The 14,128-nt window shown below is 39.9% G+C and overlaps 1 protein-coding gene across 1 annotated transcript in view; it reads left to right on the forward strand.

The window, feature by feature from the left end:
- DCC (DCC netrin 1 receptor) overlaps window positions 1–14,128 on the forward strand; it is a 1,018,850-nt gene that overhangs the window by 594,064 nt on the left and 410,658 nt on the right. The window contains exons 6-7 of the mRNA XM_025198166.1: window positions 5,198–5,352; window positions 7,973–8,093. Coding sequence (XP_025053951.1) covers window positions 5,198–5,352; window positions 7,973–8,093 — 276 coding nt within the window. The remainder of the gene's footprint in view (window positions 1–5,197; window positions 5,353–7,972; window positions 8,094–14,128) is intronic.

Genomic DNA, 14,128 nt, shown 5'->3' on the forward strand with positions numbered 1-14,128 from the left:
GGCATGATGACTATCGACTGGCCAAAATTTAAAACCATAGAAACTTATGGTAAATTCTGTGGGGTAAGCGGTGGCAGAGAAACCCGAATGACAGACCATGTAGAAAAAAGAGAAAGTAGCTGTACACATGTGAAGATACCTATAGGAATGAGTCACAGATATGATACAAAATTTAAAATGAAGGTTATAAATTATGCTGAAAAAAATGTTTTTTGAGGTGGGAAGAAAGTATATTATTACTGAAACAAATGTGCATGAATAGAGACAATTAAAAGGAAAACGCAAGAATGCTGAGTCCACACAGAAAAAAATGGGAGTCCAAAACAAGGGTGTATTCCTGAGTTTGATCAACAAGTTCTCAAGTACATTCAAGAAAAGAGAAAGGAGGGAATGCCAATCACCCTCCAAGTGCTTCAATTCAAAGCATTAGATATAGTGAAGCAATTGAACATTCCCCTTAAAAGTTCAAAGCAAGTAGTGAGTGATTTATCCGAATGATGTGACATAGTGGCTTAGCCCTGAGATGAAGAAGATCACTTACACAAAAGTAACCATCAGACTGCAGTGAAAAACATATTGAATTCCAGCGGTACATTATTGGGCTATGCAAAACTCATGCCCACTTTCTGGGCCAGTTAGGTAATACTGATGAGACTCCAGTCTATTTTGACATGCAAAGCAATGTCATCATCCATGAAAAAAGGTGCAAAATACATATTTATAAGAAATACAGGAAATGAAAAGTCACAAATTACAGTGATGTTAGCAGTATTGGCAGATGGGAGAAAATTGCCACCTTATGTGATTTGGAAATGCAAAACCCTGCCAAAATAAAAATTGCCACCAGGAATAGTGGTTAGATGCCAGAAACAAGGATGGATGTCAAATGAGCTGATGAATGACTGGTTTGATGCTGTGTGGAAACAGAGACCTGGGGCACTGCTAAAGAAAAGAGGAATATTAGTGATCGTTCACAAGACATTTAATACCGGAGGATGCGTGTGAAAGTGCCCAGTCCTAAATTGTCAGGACTAAAAAAGGAGTAGCACCAACCATGATCTGAATAGAACTTAATACAGATTGAGTTGAGATGATGTCTGAATTGAATCAAAGCTAATGTTGAATTTATGATTTACTGGTATTGCTATAGTTTTTGTCAGTATGTCTGCTTATTAAAATAATACCAATTTTTTTCCTTATGTGGAATCTAATTATTGGGGGGTCATCTTGAATTCAGGGTAGTCTTAGATTTGAGTAAATACAGTTAGCACCTTGTCTGAAATGGTTACATCACACCCATGTTTTTGGTAAATGTGATAAAAAACTGGGCATAATGAGCTTACATAGAATTAAAGTTAGTGGATGGTTGTGCAGGATCAAGACCCAGGGGTGGCCTCAATACTCTCTGGTAGCCACATGGCCCCTGCCCCACTCTGGCTCCTTAGGGTACCCTCCCTTTTAACCTCAGTTGCCATGCTTTGATGTTTCTTATGGAGTTTAGTGAGGCTGCCCCAGGGTCCCAAAGTGAGCCTCAAGTCTTCTATCAGCCAGTTTGTCTTGCCCCATAGGGCACTAAACTGTGGTCCTCCTGGCCCTGTTAGTGCCTCAGGACTCAGCAACTGCCTCATAAACTGTATTTGTGCCCTCCTGCCTTGCAGGTGGTACTTGGTCATTTTGGAGGGGACCCTGATCCCACCGCAACACTTGGTACCTTTAGGCCTCCAACCTTTGTTGGAGCTTCTAGTTCCTGCCCAACTGCTGCCTACATGGCAAGGTTGGCCTGATGCACTTTCCCCTCAGAACAACAGGAACCTCTGGATCCCTGTTGCAATGGTACTAACAATTTTTTTTAAATTTGACTTCGATGAATATATTCCAAAGCATAATACTCCCATTCTGTGTTTAGCAATCCAGCGTATAAGAGACTTCCAGGCTTGCTTATGCTCCATGTAATCGGATTATTTCCATTCTCATGTTTTGATTCTTGCATATGGGTTCTCTTTAAAAAATTGAGTGAGAGGGAGAAACAGGAGAGGAAGAAGGTGGAACAGAGACAAAGAGGCTGGAGTGAAGAACCTATTATCTATTCTGTTCTATTTTGTTATCACTATGGCGATTTGATTTCCTTTTGGTCGTGAATTAAATGTCACTGTTTGCTCATTCAATTCTTCTTTCTCCTTTCATCTGGAGTGGGTTCATACATATATGAATAGTATAATATGTTCTTACAAGCAGTATACATATGTGTGTATATACATTGAGTTTCTTGCTGCTTGTTTTTATTAATGAAGGTGGATTAAAAAATTATCCTGTGTACTTAGAATATAAAGCGAGGAGGTTTTGTGGTAGCTTTTAGATGCTGCCTTAGGTCATTCCTCACCATTGGACTAGTTCTTGAGAAAAATATGAATCCCAACTAAATAAGTTTGCCTTCCCTCCAGCTTTTTTTTTTTATCTAATCAATTCTTTGAACTTGATATAGAATATTTGTTGTGGGTGAAATGTAAAGTCTGTGATATACATGAAGTTAGACCAGATGATTTTAAGGTCCAGTCTGGTCTTAATTTCTAGGAAGTATAAACCTTCATTGCCCTAGTTCTGGAGCGATGATTGTGGGATTTGTTTCTGATTTGCCTGTTTGCTTTTAAGTATTTTGAAGATGAGGGATGGTTCTGAGGGAGGAGGCTGGGAACAGGCAATAGACAAGGACAGGCTGGAGGGGCCAAGGACAGGAGGATCTATAACCTGGAGTAAAACTCTCTTCAGACCCTAGAATAGAGCCCAGAATATTTGAATCTCAACATTTCTTTAACTTCAGCAAATAGGTGAGAAACCTACTGGCAAATGTTGCTTTATATTGCTCCAGTACCTTTCCCTTGTGGATGGGACAACTTACTATTGCTATCAGTTATTCTCCTAAATCATGTGGCAGTAATTTGTACTGTTGATCCCTGAGAGAAACCATATGGGAGGCAACATTGTTACATAGAGTGGAATTTCAGGCGTTTTCTTGGTTTACAATAATAATAATAATTACTGCAGCCATAGAAGGTTAATGTTGCTAAGTCAAGTACTCAAAAGTTACAAATACTAGTACAATCAAATCTACCCACTTATTCATATACACTTGGATGCTACATTTTAATTAAATGCTCATATTTTCCCTGTAGGGTCTGCCTGATTCAGTGCATAGGTTGAAGGGAATTAATCAAGGTTGTGTAATTAAGGAGCGTATTTTGTGTCAGACCCTGACTTCTTTTGTTACCAAAGTTGGGAAGTATTTAGGAACTGAGGCTAGGGATTGTAGATGGAGATAAAATGGTCTCATTGAAAAAGAAATCTAATGTCGTCTTGGAGACATGCATGGATTTTTATCACTGAATTTGCCCCAGAATTCCAGCATGATATCGGATGCATCGCTTAATATGTTCTAAAGATTGCTTTTAATCATGTGGTTGTCTTGCTGTATTCCCAGCTAGAGAGCCTGCGGTTTGATTGGTATTAGTGGTAGGTACTTACATTACAGCAAAAAACCATTGGGATCTGCATGTTGAACATGTTACAGTCTATATAAAGCTAGGAGCCATGAAAAGTCAGAACCCAAGTATATCAGATTGCGCACCTAAAATTAATGGACACTTTCCCCCTTTATTTTATTCATGTATCTTGGTGTTTCAATTCTTCATCTGTAAAATGAGGATAATATCACCCCTTACCTCCTAGGTAAAATAGTGGCTGAGGAGCTCACAGATACTGTAGTATTTAGAACCACAGGAAGGCCCATGAGGAAATGAATATTTCTGTCTTCAGAGATGGGTTTGAATAAGGTGAAGGAAGCAAGGCATGGGACAACATGCAGAACAGCAAGGATAAAACACAGTACTGGATCATAGAAAATTAGGGTTGGAAGGGACCACAGAAGGTCATCTATTCCACCCCCCATTCAAAGCAGGACCATCCCTAACTAGATCATCTCAGCCAAGCCTTTGATTTCTCAGGTCTTAAAAACCTCCAAGGATGGAGATTTCACAATCCATGAGCAACTGGTGCCTCCTGCCATAAACTATTTGTTTATGCAATTAAGATACTAATATATTATAATGCATTGAAATAAGGGCTCTGAATTTAGCATGCAAGGACAACCTTAATGTAGGCATTTTCTACTTTCTTAATGTTTGTCTCTTCGACCTTTAACTTCTTTTAACGTACTTTTTTTGTACACAGTGGCTATGAAGCTATTGTAAGTCAAATATTCAAAATGGTTACTTGAGAACTACAACTCCATTTTCTGTGTCAAATGAAAAGTCATGGGTGCTACTTAAAAATTAATCTAATCTGGCTTCCTAGCAGCTATGAATATTCAAAATAGTGAACATAATTCCCTTGCAAAAGCTGATAAACTGTACCTGATTTTTTTTTCTATGGTGGGTGGGGGCTCATTAGAAATTGTATGTTATTAGCAGTTTTCCTCAAATTGCAAATTTCCATCATACTAGTGTTATGGTAATGATGAAATTAAATGAAATTAGCATATCATATAGCATACAGCAAAAGTACGAATACATTATAGTAATACAAGGCAACAGATAATTACTAGCTTAATAAGAATTTGTCCTCAGCAAAGATAACCCAGCGTGTTTCTTCTTCCTATTATCATGGACAAATTTCACTCTTATTGATTAACTCCTCGTGTTCTTTAAATTCAATCATTAGTCCTACTTGTTTATATGAAAATGTCTTGGGTCAAACCACACTTTGTTCTGTATCAATATACACTTTAACCAGTGTGTTTGTCTCAACCTGCATTCCTATATATACATTTTCAGGTAACTTTAGTGAATGGCCCCTCATTCGTTCAATTCAGAGAACTTTTCATCACATTTTTTTTGTATATATGGGTTTTTTTGCATAAATTGTACCTGTTCTTTTTTTCTCCCAAATTAAATTGTTGATCTTTCCTCTTGGCGAAAGAAACATATAATTGTTAACAGAGACTTTATAACAGGATTCACTATAATAAATGTTTTCCTTAGTATTTGCTCTTTAATGAGCTTAGGGTTGAGGGGGATCATTTGAATTACAGATATGTTTTCTATTTCTGTCCAACATTTTATAGATTTAATGAAATTATCAATTTACTAGGTGTACATTCACTCCCAATCATAACTTGTTCTAATTTTCTTTTTTTTCCTTGCAGTTCCTCCATGGTTTTTAATTCGTCCTTCAAATCTCTATGCGTATGAGAGTATGGATATTGAGTTTGAATGTGCTGTCTCTGGTAAGCCCGTCCCTACAGTGGATTGGATCAAGAATGGAGAAGTGGTGATTCCTAGTGATTATTTTCAGATTGTGGTAATTATCCGACCTTTTGTCATTACCAGTGCACTGCTCGACTGATTGTTCAGCATGTTTCCATTGTTCCGTTATTTATTCTTTTCATAATGGACATTATGGGCATTAGTAATTTTATACAAACAAGAAACATCTAACCAGAACAGATGTGCTCTCTCCTGCTGCCTGATGGAAAGAAGAAAAATTGCATCATCCAAAGACCTTTGAAGTTATCATGCTAACTTCAGTGGGATTTGGATGCAGTCCTTATTTCTACACTTAGTGGTGGTTTAGATTTTTGTTTAATCTTTTTTATGGAGATAGCACTAACCATAAATTTTGCATCATACTTCTAATTATTAATTAGAATGAAAAATAATAATCACAAGCAATGGACATAGCTACAGTCATGTTAAGGTGCTTTATGGGCAAGATGTTATAGGTCCCTATTCCAAAGGAATTACACCCTGAGATACAAGATAGATAGTAAGGGAACAAATGGAAAGAAATATTAATAGGAAGATGACAATTTTCAAGTTAGGGGAACAAAGATTAGATTACAAGTTACTGGTACTTTGATTATCTGCATAAAAAAGATGCTCTTTCAAATTACAGAAAGAGGGGGTATGACGCAGTGTAACAATCAGAATAAATAAGGACAAAGGAGAAGCAGGGATTTAAAAAATGGAAGCTCCTCCTTCCAAGATGCACTGCAACGTGGATTATTTTTAGGTAGACTGAATGAGAAGGGTGAAGATCTTACATGGGAGCTCAGAATTCATGTTTTTATTGGGAATTCGCAGAAGTGTGCCAGTCCTTTTGGTTTCTCAACATTTTGTTCCCTGTGAAATGTCATTTGGAATCAACGGAATTAAAAGTGAAAATGCAAGCCTTTTGCTGCAGGTCCATTCAGCATACTGATCTAAAAACTATCTGTGGGGGGATGCCAGTTGAACAGGCCTGCGGCGAAAGGCCTGCATTTTCACTTTCAGAGTGGAGTGACTCTACTTTTGCCCTGGAATAAAGTGCAATTACTCTACAATAAGTATGTTGCAAATGTGAACCCTCTGATGTAACTCCCAATGTTTTGCTTTCAAAGAAACTGATTGATTTTCACTGATAGACAGTTGCCACTCTGAGATCAAATTATGTCTGGGAAAGAAAGAAGTAACTAAACGGCGGTATAAGTTTTGCAGTGTACTAGTGAGATGTGTGCGCCCTTAGTCCATTTCAACTCAAAATGGCATCTTGTTCAGATCCCCTGCCCCTAGTGGACAGCTGGTTTTGTATAGATGGTTAGTTATCTACCCCTTTATTATAGTCAGTTTACTCAGTGTAGTAAAATCTGGAGTAAATTTCTCCATAGTAATCATGTTATTTCTATATGACATTAACAGTAGAAATGGCCATTTGACATCTGCACAACTTTCTCACCAGGACAAATTACTGAACATGTGAACCAAAATGACATACCTATAAACTTATAGCTGAAGCATGATTGGGAAGATTTTCAAAAGCATTGGCTTAATTCTGCTGTCATGTCAGTCAGCGGGAGTTTAATCACTGACTTCTATGGAAACAGAGATGAGACTTCTGAACACTTCTCAAACTCTCACCTTGAATGTGTTTCTACTTAGTATCAAGTGGCTGTGAGAATATGTAGAGTGAGGCCATGAACACATACTCTTTTTTTTTCTTTAAACAACTGCTCATGAGACATGCTCACCTCTTAAACTAAAGATCAGATCTTTTTGGGGCACTCATTTTTTTTTAATTGATGCACTTTCCAGTAAATAAGATAAGCTACTCACAAGCTGGTTAAGCATCTTCTAATTAATAAAAGTTACTTCATGACATCTTTTTCTTATGAAGAAGACATACTCCTTTGTATGGCATCATGCACTCATGTTACTTTGCACATGTCTTTGTTTTACTGTTCAGAAATCAGACAGCATTAAGAGAGTAATGAGAAAATCTTGAGAAATGCCAAGTCCCGTTTTAGGTAAAATGGGGAGAGGGGATTATCCTTTCATAAACTCAAGAAATGTTTTGGCCAAGGCCTAGCTCTCACAAAATCTTTTTAAGAATTATCTCTTAAAAAGCCAATATTCACCCCATCGTGTAATTCAGCCTGTGCCTGCAGCAGCTATGAACTGAAATCCTTTCCAACAGCTGCACATGATAACTGGTCCTTCCAGTGCTGTCAATCTCCAGGTCTCTTGCCCTATCAGAGGGCCTGACCTTCAGAATGCTATTAAAAAAAGTTGGAGGCTCTTTTGCATCCTTCCCAACACAAAGGCCAATGTACTGCCTACCAAAGCCTTTATGGATGTAGCTAACATGTTGCAGAGGGTCTTGGGCTGGCCCTCTACACCAGAGTGTATTGTACCCTGAGGGCACAAACCCCTGCTAACAAAGTGGTGCAAAAAGAACAAAAGGAGTCAGCAGATTTCTAATGCATGTGCATTTTAGTCCAAACCTTGGGAGGCCCAGCCTGCCTGAGTGGTGGCCGAGGGCTCCTATGTTGGCACTGCTGTTTCATAACCAGGATGCAGTTGAAGTTCCTTAGTCAGGTACACTCCATTCAGTGGCTTTGTCTAATTAATTCCCTCTACCTCCCCTTTCCTCTTTCTCTCTCTAGGGTGGCAGCAACTTGCGGATTCTGGGCTTAGTAAAGTCAGATGAAGGTTTTTACCAGTGTGTAGCTGAAAATGATGCTGGCAATGCACAGACCAGTGCGCAGCTAATCATCCCCGAGCCTGGTAAGATGCAAAGGACACACAGAATCATATCTGTAATTAATACTATTAGCATCAAAATCCCAGCTGGGCACCTCTGATTTTTGCTCCCTCTGCTTTCACACTTACAGTCCTATTAAAAAATATTTAGTTTGCCGGATGGCTTATCTTGGAACAGCAGGGTCCCTGTCTGCATGAAGGGAGGCTTAGGTCTGTCTTGGTGTAACCTTGAGCCTCTTGTTTGCTGGGACAATTACAGATGCTAGGTGCATCCAAGACATGACACCAGAGGTCACATTCCCTGCCTGAAAAATCAAAGACGTGTCTTGCCTTTCGCCCACTGGGTTCATCTTGCTGATATACGAGATGAGGCTGGGAATTATATAGGCCAGGGGGACGAGAAAAGGTTTGGAAGGAAACAGCCCATAAAGAATGGACAGAAAATACACATGGCTCCACATTAAACAGTCTTAGAATATTTGTTTTAAGGGAATAAGGGGTAAAGTTTTTCACTGGAATAAGCAAGATAGCAAAGTGGCATATGTAAAAGGTTCATATTTCTTTTATGGGAAGAAGGTGGGGGTGGATATAGTTCTGTCACACTAAAATGAAGAGATTTGCTTGTATTACAAGCCACCCCTTTTTGTGCCAGAACTAGTGGGGACTGTGTGTTTCTGTATTTGAAATTAAACCAGGTAAATTTATGACTTCTTCAGTCGGATTATGTAAAACGTGCATAAACACCACACATCTGATTTCCGTGTTTTGGGTAGAAATGTGCTTTGGAGTTTATTTCTTCTGTGATTGTGTGTGCGCAGAGTTGTGTCACAGTGAGCTGTGAAGAAGCAAATGCTCAGAAGTAACATTCAGCCACCTGCTGACATGGACTGGGAAAGGTAGAAATGTATTGTAGAAAAAGTAGAAACAGTTGTTCATTATTTAATGACAGCTGTGAGGATCTTCTCTGATCTCCTTCAGTGTATGCTGCAGCATTTCTTTTGCCAAGCATATATGAGCAATTATATATATATTTGTGTGTGTGTGTATTTTGTATATGTGTGTGTGTGTGTGTGTGTGTGTGTGTGTATAGGCTTTAGTCAAATCCTGCCCTTATTTAAAAACAAAACAAAAAACAATAAAAACTGCAGTTTTCTCCAGTAAGAGGCCATAAATATATAAACCCCATGCACCGTGTTTAGGCTGTTACAGTGGGATACAACAATAATATTGTTGAGGTGTTCAAGACCACTGATTTCTATAAGGACCTGGATCTCTCAGGCTGTCATGCTCTAAACTGTCATATGAAAGGTAGTTGCACTACAGCAAAAATGCAGCTGTTAACTCCCTGTGGATACAACTAAGATGACTCTGCTAGGGTACAGTGCTCCTCACTGAGTATTTGTATATCTCATCTTCCTGGTTCACAAGTTTCTGCACTCATCTACATAGAATGAACAAACAAATGGAAAAAGGGTGAATGATCCTTTCTTTTTACACGTGTGCAGAATGAATAGCCTGAGCACAAATATTACACCTCTTAGAAGTCTGTCTGGCCCTTATTTTCTCACTGTGGCTGTCCAACACTTGCTCCACTAGCTCCTTCTTTTCCTTGACTCTCCAAATATGAAACAGGCAGCTCTTTATCCCAAACCTCCAGCTTGCTCCCCTGTGCAGCAAACACAGATCTAGCTGTGATCTGTGCCCTACTACCAAGGAATACAGCTATATGGCATACAGAGACACCTGGACAGGACAGAATTGGAGGACAAACCTATGGAAAGAATTATGATTGCTAATGAGATGCTTCATGGCGCTCTCTGTACTCAGACTGTCAATAGTCTGCGTGAACTTTGTGGTGATGCAGAAGGTTTGGATGGCCTGCTGCTGTCTGTCTGGCATGTTGCATTTTGCTTCATGTTTATACACACAGATGAGCGTTTCTCCTCTCCTTTCTTTGCAGAATCACCAGTGACTAATAGTGACTCTGGCTTCAAGTGGGAATTAAGAAGGTTCTTTACTGTCAAAGTAAATATACCTATCACTTAGCCCCCCTGGTATTTAAGAAGGGCAGCTGGGACCAGAGAGATGCAACGGCACTCAGAAAAACAACTTTCTAGCTATTAAACCTCACCATGGGGAACTGCAGCATTTTGTTGTTTGTTTCTGGTCTGGTTTAAGTTGAATCTCGCATTCATCACATGCATGCGGAGTATATTTAGACAGGTGCGAGCCTGGAGGAAAGGGGCTATCCTCCACTGTAATGTAGTTTAATCTATCACTAGGACCAGCCTAAAGGAAACGGGATCATTCATTACTGCTCCCACATAGGTGTTCAAATGCTGTCAGTAAATTCTGCACTCTTGGTCAGGGTTTATTATGTTTGGCATTGGTTTACAATGAAGGGAAAAGAAAATGAAGACAAAACCCTAAAGAGCTATGGGACACCATTGTAACTGTCTCCATTTCCCTTTATAAATGATGGATTACTTTTTCCTGGCTATTTAATCAGATCTTCAAACAATGCCACTCCAATTCCTCTGAGATGTTGAGAAGGCCAGCATGCACAGATGGTAGAGAAGCCAGCTATAAATACAAATTAAGTGATGGGGCTGACCACGGTAAGAAGAACATAGCCTTCTCTGTTTAAATTTTGTCAATATATGGTCACCATATATTTCACACTCAGTGTGAGCTCTGCATTGCACAGCTGTTCGATTTTGGCCTGTCCACAGGCGTCAGACTAAGGGTTACCCTTGGCAACCGTGACAATCTGCTTCTTGCCGAGGCAGAGACAATGACCTATTAAAGCCAGCATTTGCTGTTGGTGGGTAGTTATGAGAGCCTAATGAAGTTTCAATATAGTCTTTTATAATTAGTTGTCAACCCCTTTTTGCAACCATTAATTTAGAAGGAAGAAAGTCCAAAACATGTAAAAGAGCTTACTGAGTTTTCTTTCTATGAAAGCTAGGATCAGGCCTACGAAGAAAACCTGTTAGATAAAATAATAGCGTGCTTATTCCCTAAGTAACATTGTGGGGAGAACAGACAATCCTTTTTTTTTTCCCCCTAGGCAAATTATAGGGCTATGGCTGCTGGTTTTTAATTAACTGTAATAATAATTACATTATTATTCTTCAATTAAATGCAAATGTTGTTGACCAGGAGGTGGATTAAAAGTAGGTGTCTCCATCCATGTAAGGACTAATGTATTCACTCTCAGGGGATGGCTAATATTATGGCCTTGTGGAGGGGTAAACTAGAGATACTTAAGGTCTTTTTCTGTCTCTAGATACAATCATGCTGCTCTAATTAAAAATCCTACATTTTGCCATATAGGCATATGGGTTATACAGCTGATTCTCATCCCACTGAACAGTGAAATCAGGAGCAACATCACTAGAGTCAGGTATAAAAACAAATGTAGACAAAACCCGAGTCCGGGCCATAAATAATGTCCAGTGTACATACCGCAGTATGCTAAACTCAAACTGGACAATGCTAAAATGAGCAATGCAAGCCAACTGGGTGGTGAGTTTACACAGATAATAACCTTTACTTCTAGATATCCAGCCAGGGTTATGGGATACTAAACACCATTTAGATATGTATTGGTTAGACATTCAGAAGCTAGTGGACCCCTGGGACAAGAAAATAGCTGAGATTATGACCTTTGAGGCACTGTACTTAGCACTATGTATGGGTAAATATCAAGTGTAGAGGTAGTCTACAGTGTACCATTTAATCAGCCCATCAGAACTGTGTTCCAAGACTGAAACACTGAGAAAAGATAATTCTCTTCCCCTTTCTCTTATGAGGACAGGGGAGTGATCCAGGCTGACCTTAACAGGCTCAGGAAATGGGCAGATGAGAACCTGACGGTGTTTAACACTGAAAAATGCAAGGTTCTCCACCTTGGGAAGAAGAACCTGCAGCATGCTTATAGGCTCGGCAGTGCTACGCTGGCTAGTACTATGGACAAACGGGACTTGGGGGTCATGATTGGCCACAAGATGAACATGAGCCTTCAATGTGATGCTGCTGCTAGTAAAGAAAGCAAAACGCTGGCTTGCATCCACAGATGCTTCTCAAGCAAATCCCGGGACGTCATTCTCCCGTTGTACTCGGCCTTGGTGAAGCCGCAGCTGGAGTACTGCGTCCAGTTTTGGGCTCCACAATTCAAAAAGGATGTGGAGAAGCTTGAGAGAGTGCAGAGAAGAGCCACGCACATGATCAGAGGTCAGGAAAACAGACCTTATGATGAGAGGCTGAGAGCCATGGGACTCTTCAGCCTGGAAAAGCGCAGGCTCAGGGGAGATCTGGTGGCCACCTCTAAGTTTATCAGGGGTGCTCACCAGGATCTGGGGGAATGTTTGTTCACCAGAGCGCCCCAAGGGATGATGAGGTTGAGCAGTCACAAACTCTTCTGCATCCGTTTCAGGCTGGACATAAAGAAGAACTTCTTTACTGTCCAAGCCCCCAAGGTCTGGAATAGCCTGCTGCCAGAGGCGGGGCAAGCACCTACTTTGAACGCCTTCAAGAGACATCTGGATGTTTCTCTTGCTGGGATCCTATGATCCCTGCTGACTTCCTGCCCCTGGGACAAGGGGCTGGACTTGAGTATCTTCTGAGGTCCCTTCCAGCTCTAATGTCTATGAAATCTATGAAATCTTCTTTTACATTAGCAAGAATTATTCATGTCATCATCTTTGAGCTATAGTTTGGAGTGATTGCTCCCTTCTCATCATCATTAAGACTGCATTCATTGTCTTGTTATAATTATCCCCTTTGTATCTCTTTAAAAATAATAAAGCAGTATCACCGAACAAAAGCCTCTCATCTTTTGCCCTGCCATTCCCCTATGTCTTCAGTGTCTTTCAGAGCTCCAAGGCTTTCTCCATTTGTTTTCTGCCAATGGAAAACCACCAATATGGGTTGTCTACAGGTCTGTAGGAATGTCTACAAGCCTTAGGAGTCCTCAGTATGCATTTGAAAAAGCATGCACAGACCAAAAGGGAATGTTTAACAGAGGTATTTTGTTAACTAACTATTTAAAAATTTTAGAAATTCCCCAAACCTGTTATTTATACATAAAAATACCATTGTTGCAAATGATAGACATGTATAGCAACAGGTATTGAGGAAAGTGTTCCAGATAATTGTTTCCCCTTAATGAGTGTACAAACAATAATTTGTTTACTGGCCATAGTTTCTACAAATATCCATCCTTGGTTACTTCTGCGGTGATTGGACTTAACTTTAATCCAAAATGTAAAAGAGCAGAAAAAAGAAACTAGCAAAGAGAGCTCTGAAATAACTCACATGAACACTAGGATAATTGTCAACTATGTTTCAGCAATGAATTCCTTGCTAGGCAAACTTTAGCTTAGGGATGTACACTTTACTATGGATTTGCTAAAATATTATTAATCATTGTGTGCTCCAGGCATTATAAGCAGTAGCTAACTTGCAAACAAAGCAATAAAGAAAATCATCTGCTACAGAAGATAACTAATCAGCTGAAAAGGCACAAAGTCTGTTTGTTTTGTTCCACAAGGAGTCTGCATTATACAAATTTACTAATAGAGTATTGTACGTCTAGCCTTTGCTACAGGAAGTGGGAGGGACAGAGGACAGCAGCTGAAAATATGCAGTTTGAAACTACAGACTATGGAGCACTGAGGATAATAAGCAGAACTTTTTCTAAGTTTTATTTCTCAAAATGATACTTTATGAAAGGCATCATATCATCTACAATGGGTACTATAGGAAGGAATAACTTGTCAGAGATACTAGCAAGAAAAAACCCTAAAAGGGGTCTCATCCTTAATAACTGACACATGACAGCCAGTGTTCCCGCTAAGGTTTAGCGATCCGTGAGCAATCGTGGCTGGGAGTGTGTGGGTATCTCAGTGTGCCCTCCCCTCCCTCCTCCTGCAGCAGCCTATGGCTGGATTGGGACAGGTGGCAAACGGCCGGATGCAAAGCTGGTGGCAGCAGCAGGGGGAGCATTAGCACCCCTTGCTATGGCACTGGGAGGCTCCCCCCCCCCCGGGCGGAAC

Source organism: Alligator sinensis, unplaced genomic scaffold (genome assembly GCF_000455745.1).
Source record: "Alligator sinensis unplaced genomic scaffold, ASM45574v1 scaffold701_1, whole genome shotgun sequence".
NCBI lineage: Eukaryota > Metazoa > Chordata > Crocodylia > Alligatoridae > Alligator > Alligator sinensis.